This window comes from Gopherus flavomarginatus, chromosome 3, assembly GCF_025201925.1.
Source record: "Gopherus flavomarginatus isolate rGopFla2 chromosome 3, rGopFla2.mat.asm, whole genome shotgun sequence".
NCBI lineage: Eukaryota > Metazoa > Chordata > Testudines > Testudinidae > Gopherus > Gopherus flavomarginatus.
The window spans coordinates 137,507,376-137,531,137 of NC_066619.1; the positions used below are offsets into that span (position 1 = coordinate 137,507,376).

At 45.2% G+C, this 23,762-nt stretch overlaps 1 protein-coding gene across 3 annotated transcripts in view; it reads right to left on the reverse strand.

Moving 5' to 3' along the window:
• The window catches only part of LOC127048465 (class I histocompatibility antigen, F10 alpha chain-like), a 47,338-nt gene that overhangs the window by 12,491 nt on the left and 11,085 nt on the right, over positions 1–23,762 (reverse strand). Inside the window, exons 3-7 of one of the 3 annotated variants that reach the window (XM_050948327.1) lie at positions 16,613–16,888; positions 14,718–14,993; positions 12,737–12,838; positions 12,285–12,317; positions 1,941–5,278 (exon numbers count right to left, since the gene is read on the reverse strand). The exons of 1 other annotated variant lie outside the window; for it this stretch is intronic. In XM_050948327.1, the coding sequence (XP_050804284.1) occupies positions 12,286–12,317; positions 12,737–12,838; positions 14,718–14,993; positions 16,613–16,888 (686 nt within the window). In that variant the 3' untranslated portion in view covers positions 1,941–5,278; position 12,285. Of the gene's footprint in view, positions 1–1,940; positions 5,279–12,284; positions 12,318–12,736; positions 12,839–14,717; positions 14,994–16,612; positions 16,889–23,762 lie in introns of those variants that run through there. One more of the 3 variants, XM_050948325.1, reaches the window with a different exon arrangement.

Sequence of the window (23,762 nt, forward strand, 5' to 3'; positions counted from 1 at the left end):
ATCCCACCCCTACCACCATGTCAAGGTTCCTTCCCCACTCTGACCTGCATGGACACTTCTAAGCTTAATTACTAGCTTAGAGCTGGTATCGCGACCACCATCCAGATTTTCAGTGTCTGAATCATTCCCTGTCCCCCCAAAACTTTCCCTTCCCTGGGTAGCCTTGAGGGACTTCACCAATTTCCTGGTGAACACAGATCCAAACCCCTTGGATCTTAAAACAAGGCAAAATTAACCATCCTCCCTCCTTTCCCCCCACCAATCCCTTGTGAGTCCAGATCCAATCCCCTTGGATCTAAAAACAAGGAAAAATCAATCAGATATTAAGAAAAAAAAGGCTTTTAATTAAAGAAAAGAAAGGTAAAAATCATCTCTGTAAAATCAGGCTGGAAAATAATCTACAGGGTAATCAGATTCATATAGCCCAGAGGAACCCCCTCTAGCCTTAGGTTCAAAGTTACAGCAAACAGAGGTAAAATCCTCTCAGCAAAAAGGAACATTTACAAGTTGAGAAAACAAAAATAAAACTAACATGTCTTGCCTGGCTGTTACTTACAAGTTTGAAATATGAGAGACTGGTTCACAAAGATTTGGAGAGCCTGGATTGATGTCTGGTCCCTCTTAGTCCCAAGAGCAAACAACTCTCAAAACAAAGAGCACACACAAAAGACTTTGCCCCACCAAGATTTGAAAGTATCTTGTCCTCTTATTGGTCCTCTGATCAGGTGTCAGCCAGGTTTACTGAGCTTCTTAACCCTTTACAGTAAAAGAGGCATTAACCCTTAACTATCTGTTTATGACAACAGCCCTTTAAGTTGACGGAACGGGGTTGGTTGTGTGGACGCATTCATTTTAAAATCGACCTAACGCAGCTAAATTCAACATAACGCCGTAGTGTAGACCAGGCCTTAGACAGATAGAGAAGTATTAGCTGCAGCATTACTAAGAGGAATAGATCCAGTAAAATCACAGATTCACTGGAATGGAAAGGATTATGAAAAAGCTAACCTTGAGTTTCTGCAAGTTTCTTACCGGGAACCTGTGTGAGCTTTTGTTAGAAGTTGCTTTTGCTGATAAGTAAAATTACAATGTTTTGTTGTTGCCAGAGAAATTGTTTTAGCCCATTAGGGGTTAGGATTGGTTAGATGTAGGGTACAGCCATGCTTTGAGGAAAACAACTGGTGAAGATATAAGAAATCTCATTTTAACTATATAACAGGGGTGAGAAAACAAACTCATTGGAACCTAATTCAGGGATACAGCTCAAGACCAGATATGCTAGGATTTTTAATCTTACACGAGCAGACTGTGAAGAAGCCAGGGCCCCAGAAGACACAACACTGAGGCCTTGGCTACACTGGCGCTTTACAGTGCAAATTTCTCGCTCAGGGGTGTGAAAAAAACACACCCGAGTGCTGCAAGATACAGCGCTGTAAAGCGCCAGTGTAAACAAAGCCGCAGCTCCCAGCACTGCAAGCTAAACCCCATCAGGATGTGGAGTACGTGCAGCGCTGGGAGAGCTCTCTCCCAGCGCTGGCACCGCGACTACAATCGCACTTCAAAGCGCTGCCGCAGCAGCGCTTTAAAGTTTCAAGTGTAGCCATACCCTGACTAGTCATTAGGAGATGTCTGTCTGCTTTATTGGCAGTGGTGAGCATCAGATGCTTGGTGTGTGTATTCTGTTAATCAATAGTCGATTACATACAAATACATTGCACTCCATATGCTTATGAATGTGAAAATAGTGTAATTGGAATATGCTTTATGTAAAAGGTCTCTTGTAACATATCACTGAAAAAGTAATGTACTGAATTTGACTTTCCTATTTGTATGCATCATTCTTATATCTAAAGTTAGAAATATGATATAAACCTGTATTACTGATGTAAACATATTAAGTGGAAGCCATTAAGGGTGCTTCAGAAACAATGGCCCCGTACCTACAAGCCTTTCTGTGTACCGCTGGGCTAACCCAGGAAGAATGGAGGCTGGGGTCTTACAGAAATATGTGACCCTGTCAGCAGATACTGAAACCCATCTTGCAGCTTGTGCTTTTCCAGAGAGGGGTGGGATTTCAAACAAAAGTTTCCAGTCTTAGGGAAGTTCTATATAAAGTGGAGGAAGCAAACAAAAGGAGTCTTCAGCTGGCTTAAGAGATGGCCTCCCTACACCAAAAAGATACTTGCAAGCACCTGGAAACAAAAGAACTGTAACCACAGAGATGGGTGAGAACAGGCTGGACGCAGGTCACAAAAGGGATCTGACCTGAGAATTTTATCTCAAGTAACAACTTGGGTGAGAAGTTAACATTTGTAACTGATTTCTTAGTATAATCAGCTTAGCCTTGCTCATTTTTATTTTGCTTTGTGACTTACTTTGTTCTCTCTGTTATTACTTGAAACCACTTACATCCTACTTTTTATACTTGATAAAATCAGTTTTGCTTAATGATAAGCCCAGAGTAAGTAATTGGTACCTGGGGGAGGTAAACAGCTGTACATATCTATTAGTGATCTAGAGGGCAGATATTTTATGATTTATCCTGTATAAGTTTTATAAAGAGTAAAACAGATTTATTTGGGGTTCAGGCTCCCAGAGAGACTGAGCACTGGGTGCTGGGAAAGTCCCTGTTAACCAAGAAGTCCCTGGGCTGAGTGAATCTGTTTCTGTGAACTGCAGAAGGGCATGGCGCAACCTCTGAGTCTGTGCTAGAGCTGACTAGACTGTCTGGCTAACCACGACAGGAATGGAGGGGCACCCGTTCTGGAAGGAGGGTGGTTCTCAGTGGTACCCAAACACATCGAGTGACTGTCTCCAAGAGGGTCACTGTGACTGAACTCATCACAAATACATGTACATGTTAAAGAATATTCATTGTGTGATAAAAGGCTCTTTCACAGGAAAAAGGTCCTGTTAACCTGTAGAGGGTCATTGCACCCGGAGGGGGAGGAGAAAGTTGTAAATTGTGAGGGTAACAAGAGGAGGTCTTAAGTGGGGTTCCACAGGAATCTGTTCTGGGTCCAGTGTTAAACATCTTTATTAATGACCTGGATTTAGGTATAGAGAGCATACTAACCAATGCTCCAGATGACACAAGCTGCAGGGGTGGGGTAGGCAGTTAACACTTCGGAAGATAGAGCTAATATTCAGAAGGATCTGGATAAACTGAAGAACTGGGCAATAGACAACAAAATGAAATTCAACAAAGACATAGGGAAGAAAAACCAAATACACAATGAGGAAAACTGGCTTGGCAGCAGAACTGGTGGTGGGTGGGTGTTACTGGAAAGGCTTGAATCATAAAAAGAGTTCAGGTGTACTAAGTGTTTCTTTCAAATTCTGATACTTATGTTAAAAAGACAAAAAGCTGAAAAAATTTTGAATATGTTTATCTATATGCAGATATGCCTACAATAACTGCATTTGACAAAACTCATACAAAACTTAATGTTGCCTAAAAGTATTTTTAATGCTACTATTTGCATCTATTTGACGTTGTTCTAAATACTTTCTCAAAGTTTCAGACAAATTACATCTTTCTTCGAGGTTATTTTAGGCTATACAGTGGTTTGATTTTATTTTTCTATAATGCACCAAGAATATAAACAACATAGGCCCTGAGTATATTTCACAGCACTGCATGTGTTCACTGAACAGGGGCACTTGTGGTGTGATAAATGTTTCTCTTGAGTCTGGACTGTGACTATATCTGGACCAAGAAATTTGGACCTTGACAAAAAATAATTAGCTACCCTTGCATTAAGGACTGCTACGAAGAGAACGGTGACCAATCGTTGTCCAGGTGCACTGATAGTAGGAGAAAGGGGAATTTAGGTTAGACATTAGGAAAACCCTTCTAGCTATAATGAGTTAGCTGTGGAACGGGTTGTCACAGACTCACAGGCCAGTGCTCTCTTGGCTCCTGGGAGGAACCATACTTCATAGTATTGACCCTATGTAAGGGAGCTCTCTTTCCTCAGAGTTTAAGCTGTAGGCTTCTCCTCTGCCTCCCAGTACTGCATGTCTGAGCCTTCAGCATTCCTACCTCTCTCTAGCCTGCAGTGATTCTCAGCCAGAGCAACACATTAGTGTTTATTGTACATCTGCAGCACAGCGCAAGATGTTCTTCTCCGGGGTGTCCATCTGGGTCTGTCCCCTTCCAGATGGGCTCAGGCTGCTCTTTGTTCCCAGCCCAGAAGTGACGACTCCTTTCTGTAGCCCACCCTGTGTCACCTCCGAGGCCCCACCTCCACTCTTTTTGTCTTCTTTCCTGGACAAACCAATCTCCAGATCATCCTCTCTTCAGCTCTTTGTTCTCTCTGCTGCTCATAACTGTCTGGCTCCAAGTTGGGATGGGCCTTCGGGTCATCAGTCGCTAAGTTACAAAGTGTCAAGGCCCTGGTCTGGGGTCCCAGCTGCTAGACTGGGTCACACCTGGTCCTCTGCAACAACAGACGTCCCCCCTCCCACCTTGGTTAGACATGCAGCACATGGGGGAAATTGAGGTACAGTCTACAAACGCAACATTAGAAAAATGCCCAACTTCAGGTTGCCTAGAGAGGATGTGGAATCCCCGTCTTTGGAGGTTTTTAAGAACAGGCTGGACAAACACCTGTCAGGACTGGTCTAGGTTTACTTGGTGCTGCCCAAGATCAGGGGCGGGACTTATTGACATCTTGAGGTCCCTTCTAGCCCAGCATTTCTATGGCTCTATGAATGGTGAAAAGGACATCCGAGGCACTTATAAACTAAAACGCAGACACTTACTCCTGTCCAACAGCCTCTCTCGGCTGATGATGGCAACAGTGCTACCAGCTGCGAGCAGACCAGGAAATTGACCATGTTATAATCATGAAATTCTGCAGAGAAAAAACAAAAACACATCCCCCACCATATACACACAAGCAGTTACTGCTCACATATCTAGCGTATGGTACAGGGTGTGCAAACAGCACTGCATGGCACAGAGCACAGACTGCACACACTAAATATAGCAAATACTAAAATCTTACTAAAGAAGTTTTTATCCATTAAAATTTTGGAAATTATTTTGTGCAAATAAAACATTTTTACAGAAAACGATTACATCTGAAAAGTAAAAAATTGGTTCAGTGAGCAGACAGATGAGCTTAGAAATCCCACATGGGACGCTCCAAGTGCCAGAGAAAAGCTAGGGAGAGGTTGATTGGTTCTTGTAGGCAGACAGACTAGAGCTCATCAATCTTCCTCTCTGGGATCCCCTCAGGTTGTGGCACAGACTCCAACAGGCTCTGTTAAGCTGCAGAAGTTAAACACATGCAACATCTATTAAAGGGAACCTGCCATAATGTTGTGCTATGACAGTGCACTCTGCTGTGGGATGGTCCCCCTAGTGGCTGCAATGTTCAGTGGACAAAATCTCTAACCCCACTGACAAAGCTCTTAGCTCAAGTGTCAAAGACCCTGTGTTCCTGGAGCCTCAGGTGCCAGACTCTGTTCCTCCTGCTTCCTCCCTGCAGTATCACTGGAGACTGTTCTCTGAAGCAGCTGGATTTATCATTATAAAAGCTGATCTCAGCCAATGCTGTATCAGCAGCCACAGAGAAATCCCTCTCACTAGAGTCTTTCACACCTACATTAATTGCAAAGAAAACAAGGGGGATTTGGTTGCAAATCGGTTCCTGCACCCACAGTGTGAATAAAAGGGAAGAAAGAAATCCAGAACTGCCCTGTTCTGCTCCTTGGGGCTGGTTTGCTAGAAAGGACAGGCCAGTGAGACTCGGGGTCCAGTTACTTGGACTAGGTGTCTCTCTCCAGAGAAATTCAGTGAGAACAGTGAACCCCTAGGCTAGAGCCCCTGGTCACTTATCCTTGGCAGACACGTCAGAGCCACTAGATCCTTGGTCATTTGCTGTGTAGAGGAGGAGGAGAAGAGAGAGTATATTAGCATCTCTCACAAAGCAGGTTTCAGTGCAGTTAGTAGATACGGGGACTCCTATCCCAAGAGAACAGTCATCACCTGACTCTGCCATGGATTTCCATTATTCACATGCAAAAAACGTTACCATTGTAGGGGGTCAGCACTGCTTTGTGCTCTTCATGCCTCTTTAGAATGGGAGCACTGAATATTCAACATTCAACAGCTAGGAAAGTAGAAGATGCTGGGCTAAGGATACTCCTGTCAAACATCCTCAACTCTGTCCCCTTCGGTCTGTGTCCAGATGGGTCCCTCAAGCAGACCAAAGATTTCACCCTCACCCTCTGCCTATCAACAGCAATTCCCGTCTTAATCAATGGAGCTGCACAGAACAGCGTGGACAGTATAGAATCATAGAACTGGAAGTAACCTCGAGAGGTCATCAAGTCAGTCGCTTGCACTCATGGCAGGACCAAGAACCATCTAGAACATTCCTGACAGGTGCTTGTCTAACCTGCTCTTAAAAATCTCCGATGGAGATTCCACAACCTCCCTAGGCAATTTATTCTAGTGCATAACCACCCTGACAGTAAGGAACTTTTTCCAGATATCGAACCTAAACCTCCCTTGCCACAATTTAAGCCCATTCCTTCTTGTCCTATCTTCAGAGGTTAAGGAGAATAATTTTTCTCCCTCCTCCTTGTAACAACCTTTTAGGTATTTGAAAACTGTTATGTCCCCTCTCAGTCTTCTCTTTTCCAGACTCAACAAATCCAGTTCTTTCAATCTTAACTCACAGGTCATATTTTCCAGACCCCTAATCATCCTTGTTGCTTTTCTCTGGTCTCTCTCCAATTTGTCCACATCTTTCCTGAAATGTGGTGCCCAGAACTGGACACACTACTCCAGTGGAGGCCAAATCAGTGTGGAGTAGAGTGGAAGAATTACTTCCTGTGTCTTGCTTACGACACTCCTGCTAATACATCCCAGAATTATGTTTGCTTTTTTCGCAACAGCATCACACTGTTGACTCATATTAGCTCGTGGTCCACTATGACCCCTAGATCCCTTTTGCAGTGTTCCTTCCTAGGCCATCATTTCCCATTCTGTATGTGTGCATCTGATTGTTCCTTCCCAGGAGGAGTACTTTGCATTTGTTCTTATTGAATTTCATCGTATTTACCGCAGACCATTTCTCCAGATTGTCCAGATCATTTTGAATTTTAATCCTATCCTCCAAAAAACTTGCAACTCCTCCCAGCTTGGTATCATCTGCAAACTTTATAAGTGTACTCTCTATGCCATGATCTAAACCATTGATGAAGACATTGAAAAAAACCGGACCCAGCACTGATCCCTGCGGAAACCCACTTGTTCTGCCCTTCCAGGCTGACTGTGAACAATTGATAACTACTCTCTGGGAACGGTTTTCCAACCAGTTATACACCCAACCTTATAGTAGCTGCACCTAGGTTGTATTTCCCTAGTTTCTTAATGAGACGGTCATGAGACTGCATCAAAAGCCTTACTAAAGTCTAGATATACCACATCTACTGCTTCCCCACTATCCACAAGGCTTGTTAAGGTTCATCTGACATGATTTGTTCTTGACAAATCCATGCTATCACTTATCACTTTATTATCTTCTAGATGTTTGTAAATTGATTCCTTAATGATTTGCTCCATTATCTTACCATATTGATTCCTTACTGATCTGCTCAATTACTTAAGCTGACTGGTCTGTAATAGTCAGGGTTGCCCTTGTTTCCTCTTCTTATAGATAGGCACTATATGTGCTCTTTTCCAGACTTCTGGAACCTCTCGTCTTCCATGAGTTCAAAGATAATAGCTAATGGCTCAAATATCTCCTCAGTCAGTTCCTTGATTATTCTAGGATGCATTTCATCAGGTCCTGGTGACGTGAAGTCATCTAACTTGTCCAAGTAACTTTTAACTTGTTCTTTCCCTATTTTAGCATCTGAACTTGCCCCATGAAGTGGTATGCTGGGCACAGAGACAAGGGCAAGTTTGGTTTGGCCCGGTACTGGTCTATTCCCTGTTCCTTTTCCCAGATCCACTGGTGAAGAGTTCAAGTTGCATGGGAAGCATCATAATTAAGACCTTACCAAATTCACAGTTCGTTTTGGTCAATTTCAGCCAAAGAATTTTAAAAATTGTAATTTTCATTATTTCAGCTATTTAAATCTAAAATGTCTCTGTGTCATACCTGTAGGGGTCCTGACCAAAAAGGGGCTGGGGGCGGCAAGGTTATTGTATATGGGTCATGGTATTGCCACCCTTACTTCTGCACTGCTGCTGGTGGGGCGCTGCCTTCAGGGCTGGGTGCTCGGCCAGCAGCCACCGTTCTCTGGCTACCCAGCTCTGAAGGCAGCACAGAAATAAGGGTGGCAATACTGTGATCCCCTAAAATAACCTTGCAATGCCCCCCAACCTTCTTTTGGGTCAGGACCCCTCGTCTGAAAAATGCTGGTCTCCCCTGTGAAAACTGTACAGATTTCATAGTCTGTGATGCGTTTTTTGTGGCTGTGAATTTGGCCGTAATACCTCTGTATATTCTGGTCTGCCAACCTTTGATTTCTGGGAATTAAACACTTGCATTCTGAAAGGATACAGGGAGCCCAGGGCATGGCTGAGCACCTGCAACCTTAACCCCACGTTAACAAGGTTCTTGCATGTGAGTTTCTGTTGTTCTCGAGTAATGAGGAGAGACGGAGGCACGACTGAGGACCAACAGTAGGAGGAAGGGTGGTGCTCTGAGGAGGTTTTGTTGTCACTTCTCAAACACCCCGTTACCCGTTGGAGGCACCCTGAGAGAGTAAGAGAGCTGGACTCCTAAACCCTAGCAGGGCCCGGCCGATCTGTGCAATTTATACCAACTCTTCCTGCCAGGCATTAGATGGCCTCAGATGCAGTCAGTAATTTATGTAAAAATATTTCCCAAAGTTTCAGTCTTGGTCTGCTCCTAAAGCTAACTGCAGGAGACAATTGAGGAGGGGATCTAAACTACCTGTCATCAAGGCGACAAAATGGTGCTGATCAGAAGACAATGGAAAGATTCCTATTGGCTTCAACAGGCTTTGGATCAGGCTCAGATTTCACAAGCACCAAACTAACTTTCAGGTAAGTCAAAAGAAGTGTAACATTAAAAGCAGGTCAGACACCTTCAGGGTCACACTCAGCCAAACATAGCACAGCTCTAGGGGGATAATAATTCATCCCTAAACCACTATATACATTCCTATCGCCTTGTCTACACGAGCAAAATTGGGACCCATACCCACAAGCAATGCAATTCTACCAGTGATAGCAAAGATGGAGTAATTGAGGAGATGGAGTTCAGGTGTTTTTAACCACTATCATCTAGATTTCTTCTGAGCAAAGTTATAGAACATGTGTCTACAGCCACTCTACATTAACAAAAAAGACCTCTGTTGAGAAAATAACATCGCAGGGCACAGATTATCCAACAAGTTCTTGGAATGTATTGGAGACAATTTTTCTTTCAGAAGGTGGAGAAAGCTACTAGGGAAGAGGCTGCTCTAGATTTGACTTTGACAAAGAGGAAGGAACTGGTTGAGAATTTGAAAGTGGAAGGCAGCTTAGGTGAAAGTGATCATGAAATGATGAGTTTGTTAATCTAAGGAATCGTAGGAGGGAAAACAGAATGAAATAATGGATTTCAATAAGGCAGAGACTTTAGCAAACTCAGGGAATTGCTAGGTAAGATCCCATGGGAAGCAAGTATAAGGGGAAAAACAGTTCAAGAGAGTTGGAAAGTTCTAAAGGAGACATTATCAAGAGCGTAAGTGCAAACTAAACCACTGCACAGGAAAGAAATGAAGGCTGTTAAGAGATGACGCTGGCTTAACTAGGAGATCTTCAATAATCTAAACATCAAAAAAGAGTCCTACACGAAGTGGAAACTAGGTCAAATGACAAAGGATAACTGTAAACAAATAACACAAGTATGTAGGAGCAAAATTAGAAAGGCCAAGGGGCAAAATGAGATCAATCTAGCTAGACACATAAAGGGCAACAAGAAAACATTCTACAAATACATTAGAAGCAAGAGGAAGACCAAGGACAGGGTGGGCCCATTAGTCAAAACTAGAGAAATACAGCCTAGATGGTGCTACTACAAGGTGAGTGCAGAACTGGTTGGAAACCGTTCCCAGAGAGTAGTTATCAATAGTTCCATCATGCTGGAAGGGCATAATGAGTGGGGTCCCTCGCGGATCAGTTCTGGGTCTGGTTCTGTTCAAGGTCTTCAATGGTTTAGACCATGGCATAGAGAGTACACTTATAAAGTTTGTGGATGATATTAAGGTGGGAAGGGTTGCAAGTTTTTTGGAGGATAGGATTAAAATTCAAAATGATCTGGACAAACTGGAGAAACGGTCTGAAGTAAACAGGATGAAATTCAGTAAGGACAAATGTAAATGACCCCACTTAGGAAGAAATATCCTTTACGTGTGCAACTGAATTGGGAAATGATGGCCTAGGAAGAAGTACTGCAGAAAGGGATCTACGGGTCATAGTGGATCCCACGCTAAATATGACTCAGCTGTGTAATACTGTTGCAAAAAAAGCAATCATCATTCTGGGATATATTAGCTTGAGTGTTGTAAGCAAGACATGAGAAGTAATTCTTCCGCTCTACTTTGTGCTGATACAGCCTCAGTTGGAGTATTGTGTCCAAGAAGGATTTGGACAAACTGGAGAAAGTCCACAAGAGAGCAACAAGAACGATTAAAGATCTAGAAAACATGACCTATGAGGGAAGATTAAACAAACCAATTCTTTCAGTCACAGAAGAGAAGACTGAGGGGAAGATGTGATAACAGTTTTCAAGTACATAAAAGGTTGTTACAAGGAGGAGGAAAAAATGGTTTTCATCAACCTCTGAGGACAGGACAAGAAGCAATGGGCTTAAATTGCAGCAAGGGAAGCTTAGGATGGACGTTAGGGGAAAAAAATCCTGCCAAGGTGGTTAAGCACTGAAATAAATTGCCTAGAGAAGTTGTGGAATCTCCCCCATTGGAAGTTTTTAAGAGGAAGTAAGTCAGGGATGGTCTAGATCATGGGTGGCTCTTCAGAGGTTTATATGCGGCTGCTTGCATAAGCACTGACTCTGGGGCTGGAGCTATAGATGCTAAGTTTCCAGTGTGCGGGGGGGGGGGGGGTGTGCTCACTGCTCAAACCCCTGCTCTGTCCCAGGCCATGCCCCCACTCCACCCCTTCTCCCAAGCCTACCATGCCCTCAAACCTCCTATCCCCCAGAACCTCCTGCGCACACGAAACAGCTGATCACGGCAGGCAAGAGGCATGGGGAGGCTGATGGGAGGCTGTTGACGTGTTACTGTGGCTCTTTGGCAATGTACATTGGTAAAACTGGGCTCTTTCTCAGGCTCAGGCTGGCCACCCCTAGCCTAGATAATACCTAGCCCTGCCATGAGTGCAGGGAACTGGAGTCGGTGTTCTCTTCAAGGTCTCTTCCAGTCCTACGAACCTATGGTACTAGAGCAATAGTTGGAGATTTCCCTAAAATCCTCAGTGTAGATGTTATAAACAGATAGTTAAGGGTTAATGCCTCTTTTACTTGTAAAGGGTTAAGAAGTTCACCTAGCCTAGCTGACACCTGACCAGAGGAACCAACGAGGGAACAAGGTGTTTCAAATGGAAGGAGGGAAATTTCCTTTGTTTAGAGTCAGTTTCAGCTGGAGTGGAAAAGATCAAGGAACCAGCCTCTTGAGTAGCAAGTTTTAGAAACGAATAAATAGGTTTATGTTCATTTTCTTTCGTAACTTGTCTTTGTGCAATTAGGGAGAATTATCAAATTGGATATTCTTGTGTGTACTAAGGTTTTTGCCCAGGGGAACATCTTGTGTTTTAAATCTGTTGTCTGTGAAATCAGCTTATATCCTGTCTCCCAGAGGTTTTCTTCTTTTACCTTTCTTTTCTTTAATTAAAAGCCTTCTTTTTAAGAACTTGATTTTTTCCCCTGTTTTTTAGATGCAAGGAAATTGGATCTGGACTCACCAGGGAATTGGTGGAGAAGTCTCTCAAGGCTACCCAGGGAAGGGAAGGTTTTTGGAGGGGAAGAGAGTTTTCCAGATAACTCAGGAATCTGGATGGTGGCAGCGAGACCAGATCTAAGATGGTAGTTAAGCTTAGAGGTGTTCATGCAGGTCCCCACATCTGTACCCTAAAGTTCAGAGTGGGGATGAGACCTTTGACAGTAGACAAGGCCTATGAGTGGGAGTGAGGATATCCTGTCAGTGCCTCTAGGCTAAAATACACAAGCAAATACTGACGATTGTTCAGAGATGACCACTTGAAAAGAGGCGATGAGTCTCCTGCCACTTACCCTAAGCTACAGCGTAGCCGTCTCCATTCCTCCCTGCAGAGAAAAGGCAAATTTCAGTGAATGCAGCAGCTCCCAAGGCAGGAACTGACTCCGATCTGTGTCCGCAGCTAGAAACGTGGTTCCTGGCCCAGCACAGACCCCTGGCGCTCAGTAATGGACTCAAGGTCCCAGGCGCTCACAATTGGCAAGACAGAAAGACACAACGAGACAGTTTCCGAAGACCTCAGTGCACTAGCTGCTGAGCTCTTTGGAAAACCTAACCCCATCTAAACTGTAACCCACAACCAGTTTCTGGGTCTGGCCCTCCAGCAGCTCCCATTGAGTGTTATTAGCTCAGTCCTGCTGTGGGGCAGTTACACCACACTGACACTGGCTCCTGTATTGCTGTTGTCCTTAGGCGGGTGTGCAGTGCCCGGCAAATCCAGGGAATCCCTCCATCCCAGGCTCTTTACCTGGGAGTCTATTTTTCCAGATGACTACTCCAATTATACCACCAATCAGGACAACTGCAGTGATAACTCCAGTCACAGTGGGAATCAGGTTGTTATTTGGTTCTGAAATGGAATAGAGAGAATGATCGATGGGGAACGCCCACCCACAAAAACCCGCCTTTCATCCCACTGCAGGGATCAGTCAGCCAGCTCCTCAGGTTATGGCTGGTCCTGCAACCCTCCACTCCTTCCAGTGCAGCCACCATGCACCCACTATGCAGTGCACCCCACCACAGAAAGTCCTGGACACAGCCTCTACCAGTTCAATTCATAATAAACATGTAGCGCTTAAAATAGACGACTTTTATAACATTAATCAATCTTCGTAAATCTAACTATGGGAGAGCATGGATGTCAGTATGGTCCCTAAATGGGAAAGGGGGAAGACTTGCTGAAGATCACACAGTGAGTCAGTGCAAGAACCAAGAATAGACCCCAGGAATCCTGATTTCCAGCCCCTCTTGCTCTAACCTACAAGAAATCAATCCCCTTCTAGAGCCAGGGATAGAAACCAGGAGTTCTGGCTTTCAGCTCCCTTGCTCTAACTCACTAGCCTCCACTTACCTCCTAGAGCCAGCGACAGAACCCAGGAGTCCTGGCCCCCAGCCTCTAATCCCCCCTTGACCATGCTGACTTTCATGACTAATGGAACATAGTCCCATTGTGGGAGTCTGGTGACAAATTGGAAACCGACCTCAAAGCTCTGGATTTCCCTGCCATGAATGGCATTACAGACACAGTGCATGTTTTTTGAGGGGGCAGAAAGTGACGGGGGGATGATAGAGATATTTTAACACTGTTCTTGGTTTACATACAACTGTTAAACCCCAAGTTCTCTATACACATTCAGTTTCATTAATCAGCTTCTCCTGTTGTCTGAAAGAGCCACATAATAATACAGCAAAAAGAAAAATACTTCTAAGAGAATAAGGAAATGTGGTTTATGACAAAAATTGGCAGGGGACGTGGTAGCAGCATTATGATGTGAAACCATCTGCTGACTAGATTTCCAGTGCAGGCTGCCCTTTCAGAAATTGTTTGCACTTCCAAAGGCTGCATTTTTGCACATCTCAATTAACCAAGCAAAAAGACTGCTGGAAGGCAGCTTCATGTATAATAAATTCTTCCTCGACTTCCTTCTGCTAGGGGCATCGGAGACTCTCCCCCCTGATGCAGGGCTCTAAGCTGCCTCCTCGCTCCATTTCAAGGCCAAACCCTCCCTTCCAGTATCACTGCACACAGAAACAAGCTGCTCCCAACATTAAACCTCTCTCTCTGGCCACATGGACAAGAATGAAGGGCCCATAGAGCCATGTTTCTGAGAACCTGCTGGATCGTAGGACTGGAAGGGGATTCGAGAGGTCATCTACTCCCGTCCCCTGCACTCATGGCAGGACCACGAGTGCATGAAGTTGAGACCGGGTTGCAAGCTGAAGCAAGACCAATTCTGTCTGGAAATAAGGGGCAGATTTAAGCTTCCCCTGGGATGTGGTAAATTCTCCATCCCTTGGAGACTTTACATCTGGAATGGACATCTCTTTCTGAAGGATCAGAACTAGTTTGCCCTCACATGACCAGACTGGATGCTGGGGTCCCTGGTGAGATTCCCCCCTGCCCTGGGCTATGCAGGAGCTCAGATCAGATGATTAGAATGGTCCCTTCAGGTCTTAACGTCTCATTGTTAATCCTCTCCCTTCAGAGACATTGTATTGCTGGGATGCATCCAACAGCCCCAGAGGCAGCAAACTGGAGAACAAGACAGCCCCAGGCACTGTGGGTACCAACTCTAGTACAAGAACTTGACTGCAGAGGGACAGGGCCTCAGACACCCTCAGGAAATTCTAGCTTCAGCCTATATATCCGAATGAGAATTTTTCAGGGGTTAAGTTTAACGGATTCCCCCTCTCCCACTGGAAAACAGACAAACACACAAACTCCTTACCCCAGGAGACAGAGAGTGGCTCTAACAGGCTTTCATGCTCCACGTGACATGAATAATGGGCTTTGATCTTGGGATCAATCTCCATTGTCACCCAGGTCTGGTAGGTCCCATCCCCACTGGGTAGGATGCCTTCAGAGTAGGTCTCCTGCTGTCTGCTTTCCTCATTTTTCAGCCAGGTCACGGTGATGTCCCGGGGATAGAACCCACTGACCTTACAGGAGAGGGTGGTGAGGCCACCATGAGATGACCTGTCACTCACTCTAGCTGTTGGGCGCACTGGGAAAAAGAAGAAACTGAAGTTAGTTGTTTTCAAGCTCTAATTCAGGCAGCCTTTGCTGGAGCTTTGCAGCATGAAATTCTGAGACCCCAGCAGTGCGAGAGGATGAGAGTCCATGAGATGGAATCTCTCTGATGGGAGAGAACCGTGTTAGAGGATTTCTGTGCCAAATTCACGGCATCAGTAACAGTGAATCCTAAATCCAGTCCCTGACCTGGACTCTGCTCCCAACCACAGTAACACAAGTACCTTGAAAGGCTTCACTAAGCTCCAGATACAGGGATCGGTCACATGCTAGGTTTGGGCCCATCTCCTCTCAGCCTCTGGCCAGAGAGCAAAAAATGGACTGGATAAACTGACCACTTAGAGATGGAAGGGCCCATTTAACAAAAAGTGACACACAGAGCTAAATTGCCCCTCAAACTAGCTAATATTAATTGGCTAATTTCTTGTAGGTTGTTACCAAATCTATTTACCCAATATTATGGATTTCAAAAGGATTTACCCTTATGTTGAAAAATAAGTTTCCCAGACCCTTGGCACTGAAATACACATTACACTGTTGTGTACGGTTCTTTCTTCTTGCCATTTGTAAAGATGGCAAAGGTCAAGATACTGTTCTGCTGAGATTTGTGAGAGAAATAAGCAACTAGTATGTTGCAAAAATTTGAGTACAAATTTCAAGTAACCTTGAACAGCAAGCGCAAGCTGTTTGGGAAGGGAAAAATTAGGGTGTGCAATGATGCTAACTAATTTGGGAATTTTGTGTTCATGGTAACAGACAGGTACATAGACGGGTAATAGTGAGTTAACATTTTGAAGCAGACTGCGCTGCAACTGTCCTCTGAGTCGGAGCGTTAAAGCATTTAACCTCTTCCCTTTCTATGTTTGTGCTGATTAATCTTTAACTAAAAACCTTTGGTAATAAATCTGAGTGTGATTATCTGATGTCTTATTCATAAAAGAATCAAGTAATAAGTAAGAAAGCGTTGCAGCAAAGGTAGGTCTTGAGGGCGGAAACTTTAAGGACAAGGGGAGCCTTCTTCCAGATTAGTATGTGGAGGGCAATTCCACATATAGGGGATGGCATGGAAGAAAGCACACAGATGACAGAGAGAAGTTTGGACAAAGAAGCGACAAGAACAAAACTATCGTCATTGGTGGGACATGGGCTGGGGTTAACACAACAAATATGATGGTACAGAAAGTGAACGAGGAAGAATTGCATGATGAATGAAGGTGGTGTCCATAGAAGTGGTGGCACTTTCATAATTAAGCAAAATGCAATATGCAAATACAAAATTAAGCTCTAAAATGCACATGCATAGGCAGATTGCCTTGATAACTACTGTGTCACACCAGGGGAAGAGGTAGAATCTGCTCCGCAAATCTGGGTTCATTTGGTCAGCTTCTCTACAGTGAATTGCTTTTAACATTTTCAATTTCTTATGTTGTTTTCCAGCAGAGCTGGGGGGGGAAGAAGTTGTTTCCCCACCCATCCCTGGTGCACAGTTAGCTGAATGAACCCTTACCTCCCTGCTCCATTTTGGAACTAGGGTTGGGGAATGGAGGTGTACCTAGAAGTAACCTCCTGGGTGGGGCTTGTCCCTCGTCTTACCTTTCTTCTGCAGAGTCTCCCTCCCGTACTCTAGAGAACTCCTTAGCCAGGGAATACATTCCTCCTCCAGGTAATGTTTCCACCGCTGGTTGTCAAATACTTCAGCATCCCATCTCCTTTTGGTGATCTGAGCCCCAATATCTGCTGCTACCCAAGTCATGGTCTCCTTATCGAAGGTAAGAAAGTCTCGTCCGTTATATGAATCCTGGTAAAACCCCCAAGTGGTGTTGTCTTCCCGGAGATCACAGCCAAGCATCATCTGGATAATGTGAAAGCCTGAAACACAGCTGAGGGTCAGCAGCAGCCTCTCTGAGAATCTCACCAAGTGGGTCCTCCCTTTGCTACTGGACCCTCCCTCCCCTGAGAAATGGGGTTCACACTTACGCTGTTGGGTCCTATATCCTCCCAGCTCCTTTCAGGAGGAAACAGTTATAATAATGGGGTTCAGATTTTTCTGGATGTGATAGCTATGGATTTCTTCACCAAGTAGCTGAAGAACCAACAAGAGGGGATGTCATTTTAGATTTGGTTTTGGTGAGTAGTCAGGACCTCATAGAAGAAATGGTTGTTAAGGACAACCATGGTTCGAGTGATCATGAGCTAATTCAGTTCAAACTAGATGGAAGGATAAACAAAAATAGATCTGGGACTAGGGTTTTTGATTTCAAAAGGGTAAACTTTAAAGAATTAAGGAAATTAGTTAGGGAAGTGAATTGGACTGAAGAACGTGTGGATCTAAAGGTGGAGGATGCCTGGAATTACTTCAAGTCAAAGTTCCAGAAACTATCAGAAGCCTGTATCTCAAGAAAGGGGAAAAAAAATCATAGGCAGGAGTTATAGACCAAGCTGGATGAGCAAGCATCTCAGAGAGGTGATTAAGAAAAAGCAGAAAGCATACAAGGGGTGGAAGATGGGAAGGATTAGCAAGAAAAAACTACCTTATTGAGGTCAAACCATGTAAGGATAAAGTGAGAAAGGCCAAAAGCCATGTAGAGTTGGACCTTGCAAAGGGAATTAAAACCCATAGTAAAAGGTTCTATATCCATATCAATAAGAAGAAAACAAAGAAAGAAGTGGGACCGCTAAACACTGAGGATGGAATGGGGGTTAAGGATAATCTAGGCATGGCCCAATATCTAAACAAATACTTTGCCTCAGTCTTTAATGAGGCTAATGAGAAACTTAGGGATAATGGTAGCATGACAAATGGGAATGAGGCTATGGAGGTAGATATTACCACATCCGAGGTACAAGCCAAACTTGAACATCTTAATGGGACAAAATCGGAGGACCCAGACAATCTTCATCCAAGATTATTAAAGGAACTGGAACATGAAATAGCAAGCCCATTAGCAAGAATTTTTAATGAATCAGTAAACTCAGAGGTACCGTACGACTGGAGAATTGCTAACACAGTCCCTATTTTTAAGAAAGAGAAAAAAAAGTGATCCGAAAACTATAGGCCTGCTAGTTTGACATCTGTAGTATGTAAGGTCTTGGAAAAATTTTTGAAGGACAAAGCAGTTAAGGACATTGAGGTCAATGGTAATTGGGACAAAATACAACATGGTTTTACAACAGGTAGATCGTGCCAAACCAACCTGATCTCCTTCTTTGAGAAGGTAACAGATTTTTTAGACGAAGGAAATACAGTGGATCTAATTTATCTCAATTTCAGTAAAGGATCTGACACGGTTCCACATGGGGAATTATTAGTTAAATTGGAAAAGATGCAGATCAATATGAAAACTAAAAGGTGGATAAGGAGCTGGTTAAAGGGGAGACAACAACGGGTCGTAATGAAAGGTGAACTGTCAGGCTGGAGGGAGGTTACTAGTGGAGTTCCTCAGGGATCTGTTTTGGGACCAAGCTTATTTAATCTTTTTATTACTGATCTTGGCACAAAAAGTGGGAACGTGCTAATAAAGTTTGCGGATGACACAAAGCTGGGAGGTACTGCTAACACAGAGAAGGGCCAGATATCCTACAGGAAGAACTGGATGACCTTGTAAACTGGAGTAATAGTAATAGGATGAAATGTAATAGTGGAAAGTGAAAGGCCATGCATTTAGGGATTAATAACAAGAATTTTAGTCATAAATTAGGGACACATTAGCTGGAAGTTATGGAGGAGGAGAAGGACCTCGGAGTATTGGTTGACTATGAGCCGCCAATGTGATACGGCTGTGAAAAAAGCTAATGCGGTCTTAGGATGCATCAGGCGAGTTATTTCCAGTAGAGATAAGGAGGTGTTAGTACCGTTATACAAGGCACTGCTGAGACCTCATCTGGAATACCATATGCAGTTCTGGTCTCCCATGTTTAAGAAGGATGAATTCAAACTGGAACAGGTTCAGAGACGGGCTACTAGGATGATCCAAGGAATGGAAGACCTGTCTTATGAAAGGAGACTCAAAGAGCCTGGCTTGTTTAGCCTAACCAGAAGAAGGTTGAGGGGGGATACGATTGCTCTTTATAAATATATCAGAGGGATAAGTATTAGGAAGGGAGAGAAATCACTTAAGCTTAGTACCAATGTGGACACAAGAACAAATGGATATAAACTGGCCACTAGGAAGTTTTGACTTCAAATTAGACGAAGGTTTCTAGCCACTAGAGGAGTGAAGTTCTGGAACAGCTTTCCAAGTGGAGTAGTTGGGGCAAAAGACATATCTGGCTTTAAGACTAAGCTTGATAAATAAGTTTATGAAGGAGATGGTATGATGGGATAGCCTAATTTCGGCAATTAATTTGGCAACTGATCTTTGATTATCAGCAGTTAAGTATGCCCAGTGGTCTGTGATGGGATGTTACACGGGATGGGTTCTGAATTACTACAGAGACTTCTTTCCTGGGTGCTGGTGTGGGGGTCTTTCCCACATGCTCAGGGTTAACTGATCGCCATATTTGGGGTCGGGAAAGAATTTTCCTCCAGGGCAGTTTGGCAGAGGCCCTGGAGGTTTTTCGCCTTCCTCTGCAGCATGGGGCACGGGTCACTTATGGGAGGATTCTCTGCAGCTTGAGGTCTTCAAACCACAATCTGAGGACTTCAGTAGCTCAGACATAGGTTAGGGGCTTGTTACTGAAGTGGATGGGTGAGATTCTGTGGCCTGCACTGTGCAGGAGGTCAGACTAGATTATCATAATTGTCCCTTCTGACCTTAAAGTCTATGAGTAACCCAAACCCGCAGGGGGCGCCCTCTCCGTCTGTAGAGTCTTTGTACACTAAAGACCCCCCCCCCACTGCAGAGAGTTCACAACCTTCTAGGAGTACCTTATTGCTGCTTGTTCTTGTATGCTTCCTGAAGGGGGTGCAGGGCGGCACGATCCTAAAGGGAGCACTCCGGATACTGCTGGGGTCTATCCCCTCCAGCTCTCTGAAGATCCCACTTCTGGTAGTCAAGATCATTTTAGAGAAGAGAGAGTGCAAAGAGTCTGTATGCCACTCTCTCCTGCTCTGGTTGTATTAATTTTGCAGGGTCCCAAAGGTCACTTGGTCCCCCACCTCCTCCATTCACAGTACCTCCATGTCCCTGTGGGGAGGGGGTACAGTCTGTCCCCCACACTAGCCTCTGCTCTGGTTTAAATGACCTCACAGAATCCCCAAGGTCACTCTGTTTCCCTGCTCCATCTTCCCAGTGCCCCCAGCTCAATCGAGGAACAGCAAAGAACCAACTTTGGATGCTTGGCCTCTTCTTCATATGGCCACTGTCTCAAGGTGATTCCCTGAAAGGATCAGGCCTTTGACGGACCGTAGTTCAGCTGGCTGCCATTTTCCTCCAGCCAGGCTAATTGTCACAACAACGGCCCCCATCTCGCACACAATCAAGAGCAGATTCAATTAATACAGCCACCCCTGGGCTGACAGGAAGCAGAGAGGGAGACTGGAGGGAGGGGGATGGGGACAGGAAAGAGAATTTAGAGGAGAGGGAGGGATGCAGTGGTGAACAGAGAACACTGTGGGGATCACGAGGAAGACTGAAATGTGTGGGGAACGGATCAGACTCCTAGCTTGGCAAACAGGGCAGAATGTGGGGGCACAAAACCCACACAAGGTTCGAAATATTTTCACCCCTCCCCCACCCTGCATTAGATACATTGATGTAAATGCCTAGATTTTCAGCGATTACTAGTGATTTTGGGTGCCCAACTGAGACCTTTTAAAGGGGCCTGATCAGAAAGTGGGAGCACCTGCCTGTGAATATCAGACACCCAAATACCACTAATCACTTCTGGAAAAATATAGGTCAAGGGATTAAAATACAATTTGTTGTCACAGCCATAGGTGAGAGCCAAGCCCACTAAGTTGTGTCCCTGAACTATGCCACAGGTTTGGACAAAAACCAGATACTAACATTGCTGTAACGGTTGTTCTTAGAGATGTGTTGCACACAGCCATTCTACGCTAGGTGTGCGAGCCCTGCACACAGTCACCAGAAATTTTTCCTTCAATGATACTCCTCACGCTGGCTCTAGCACCCTCCAGTGCAGCGCTCTCATGTCACAATACAAGGGGACCAGTCGACCCCACGGGCAAGAAGGAACAGAGAAGGTGCAACTCCAACAGAGGAGTAGGACGGTGGCTCGTGGAATGGACGTGTGCAACCCGTCTCAAAGAACAACAGTTATAGAAAGGTTAGCAACCATTTTTTCTTCAACTGCTTGCACACGTCCATTTCATGTTCAGTGACTCCCAAGCAGTACCATAAAAGGTGGGCTCTGAGTTCATGGACATATGGATTACAATACTGCCCAACCAAACCCAGTGTCATTTCCAGCTTGCTAGGTGAAGGCGTAGTTGGAAGAAAAAGTATGTACTGGTGCCCAAGTCACAGCTCTGCAAATGTCCTTAGATTGGGCCTGGGCCATGAACACCACTGAGGAAGCTTGTGCTCTCACAGAACAGGCCATCAGGAAAGCAGGTGGTGAGACACCTGCCTGCTCGTAGCACATGTGAATGCACAATGTAATCCAAGATGGAATTCTCTGAGCCTTTCATCCTATCAGCTACTGCTACAAAGAGCTGTGTGGATCTACAGATAGACTTTCTATACTGTCCTTTCTATAATATAGAACACTAGGACACACTGCCTATCATCCACAGTGTATGGAGATGTCATTCCTCCTTATTCTTCTGTGGCTTCAGGAAGAAAATGGACAGGAAAATAGCCTGATTACTATGAAACTGAGAGACTACCTTTGGGAGAAACATGGGGTAGGGGCGACATTGTGCCTTGTCATTAAAGAACACTGCACATGGAGGTTTTGACATAAGAGCTCTAATCCCCGAGACCCTCCTGACTGAGGTAATTGTTACCGGAAAGCCGACCTTCCAGGAATGGTACAACAGAGGGCACAATGCCAGTGGCTCAAAGGGTGGCCCCATGAGCTCTGACAGGACCAGGTGTAAGTCCCCCGGCGGGGTGAGTTCCCAGATTTGCGGGTACAGCCTTTCAAAGCCCTTGAGGAAGTGAATGGACATTTCATGTGAAAAAACTGATCAACCAACCAGCAGGGGGTAGAATGTGCAGATCACGGCTAGATGTGCCTTAACAGATGAAAATCACTAGACCTGGCTGTTCCCAGACTGTTCTGGAGTATTTGCTTCATCTGAGAGATGACTCAGCAGGTGAGAGGCAGGGGTGCCAGAACAGGGGGATCAAGGGGCCATGGCCCTGCCATTTTAGCAGCAGGTGGGGGAGGGGCACGAAGCCTCAGGAGAAGAGGTGGGGGGGGGCATCAGGGGAAGCGGCAGAGTCAGTTTCAGCACCAGTGGCTCCCCACTCATAGGGAGGTTAGACTGGATAGACCAAATGGAGAAACACTTCTACTTGGTGAGATAAGTAGCTCTGGTAGATGGTTTCCTACTGCCTAGCAAGACCTAGCAGAGCTGCTCCGAATAGGCCAGTTCAACAGGTTTAACCGCAGAGCTGTCAGGCAGACAGAGCATTTGGCCGTGATCTTGGAAGATCAGGTCCGGAAGGAGAGGAAACAGCATTGGAGCTGCTACTGACAGGTCTAGAAATAAGCCAAACTAGTGGTGATGTGGCCAGGCTCAGGCTATAAAAATAACCTTCATCCTTGACCTTCAGCAAGACCTTGTGCTCAAAAGGAATGGAGAGAAAGGTGCAGAACAGATATTTTCTCCAAGGGAGTAAGTCCGGGTTGCAGTCACACAGACAGCAGAACTGTTGACACTTCCTGTTCTATCTGGTTATGAACAGGTCTAAGAGGGGAGCACCCTACCACTGGAAAATGGTCCTTGCTACGTCAGGGCATAGGGACCATTCACGGTGAGAAGAGCTGATCTGCCAGCTCGTTCTGGGCTCCCAAAAGGTAAGAAGCTTCAAAGTGGATCAAGTGCTTTATGCAGAACTCCCACAAGCAAATGGCCTCCTGACACGGGGGGATAAGAGCAGGTCGCTCTCTGCCTTTTGATGTAAAACATGGCTGCCATATTGTCTCTAAGAACTCGCACCATCTTAATTGCAATGTGGGGTAACACCACCTGACGTGCTAGGCGGGACGCTCTGATGTTTATCTGTAGCAAGAGTTCCTGCTAGGACCACTGACCTTGTGTCCTGAGGTGCCCGAGATGGGCCCCCAACCAAGCTTGGATGCATCTAACATTATGGATACCGAGGGTTGGGGCCTGACGAAGGGAATGGCCAAGCCTACCAACCAGGGATCTGTCCACTAGTCGAGGGAGGCGAGGACCGGGACAGGCACTGTGAGCACCGAGTCCAAATGATGGCTGTTTGGCCGGTACACTGAGGCCAGCCAAGCATGAAGGGGTCTGTGGTGCAACCTCACGTATCACATCACATATATGCATGATGCCATGTGACCCAACAACCTGAGTGGGCCTTGACCTGTGATGAAAGTGACTCGAAGTGGGCTTCTGGGAGGAATGCCCTGGCCTGGGTAGAATCAAGCACCACTCTGATAAACTCTAGCCTCTGAGCCAGGAGGACTCAGGACTTCTGCTCCTTTATCAGCAGGCCCAGTGCTCGAAAGGCTGCTTGGACAAGGTGGATACTGGCTTTCACCTGGGACTTGGACTGCCCCTTGACCAGCCAGTCATTGAGGTATGGATACACCTGCAACCCTCACCTTCTCAGGAAGGCTGCCACGACTGCCATGCATTACA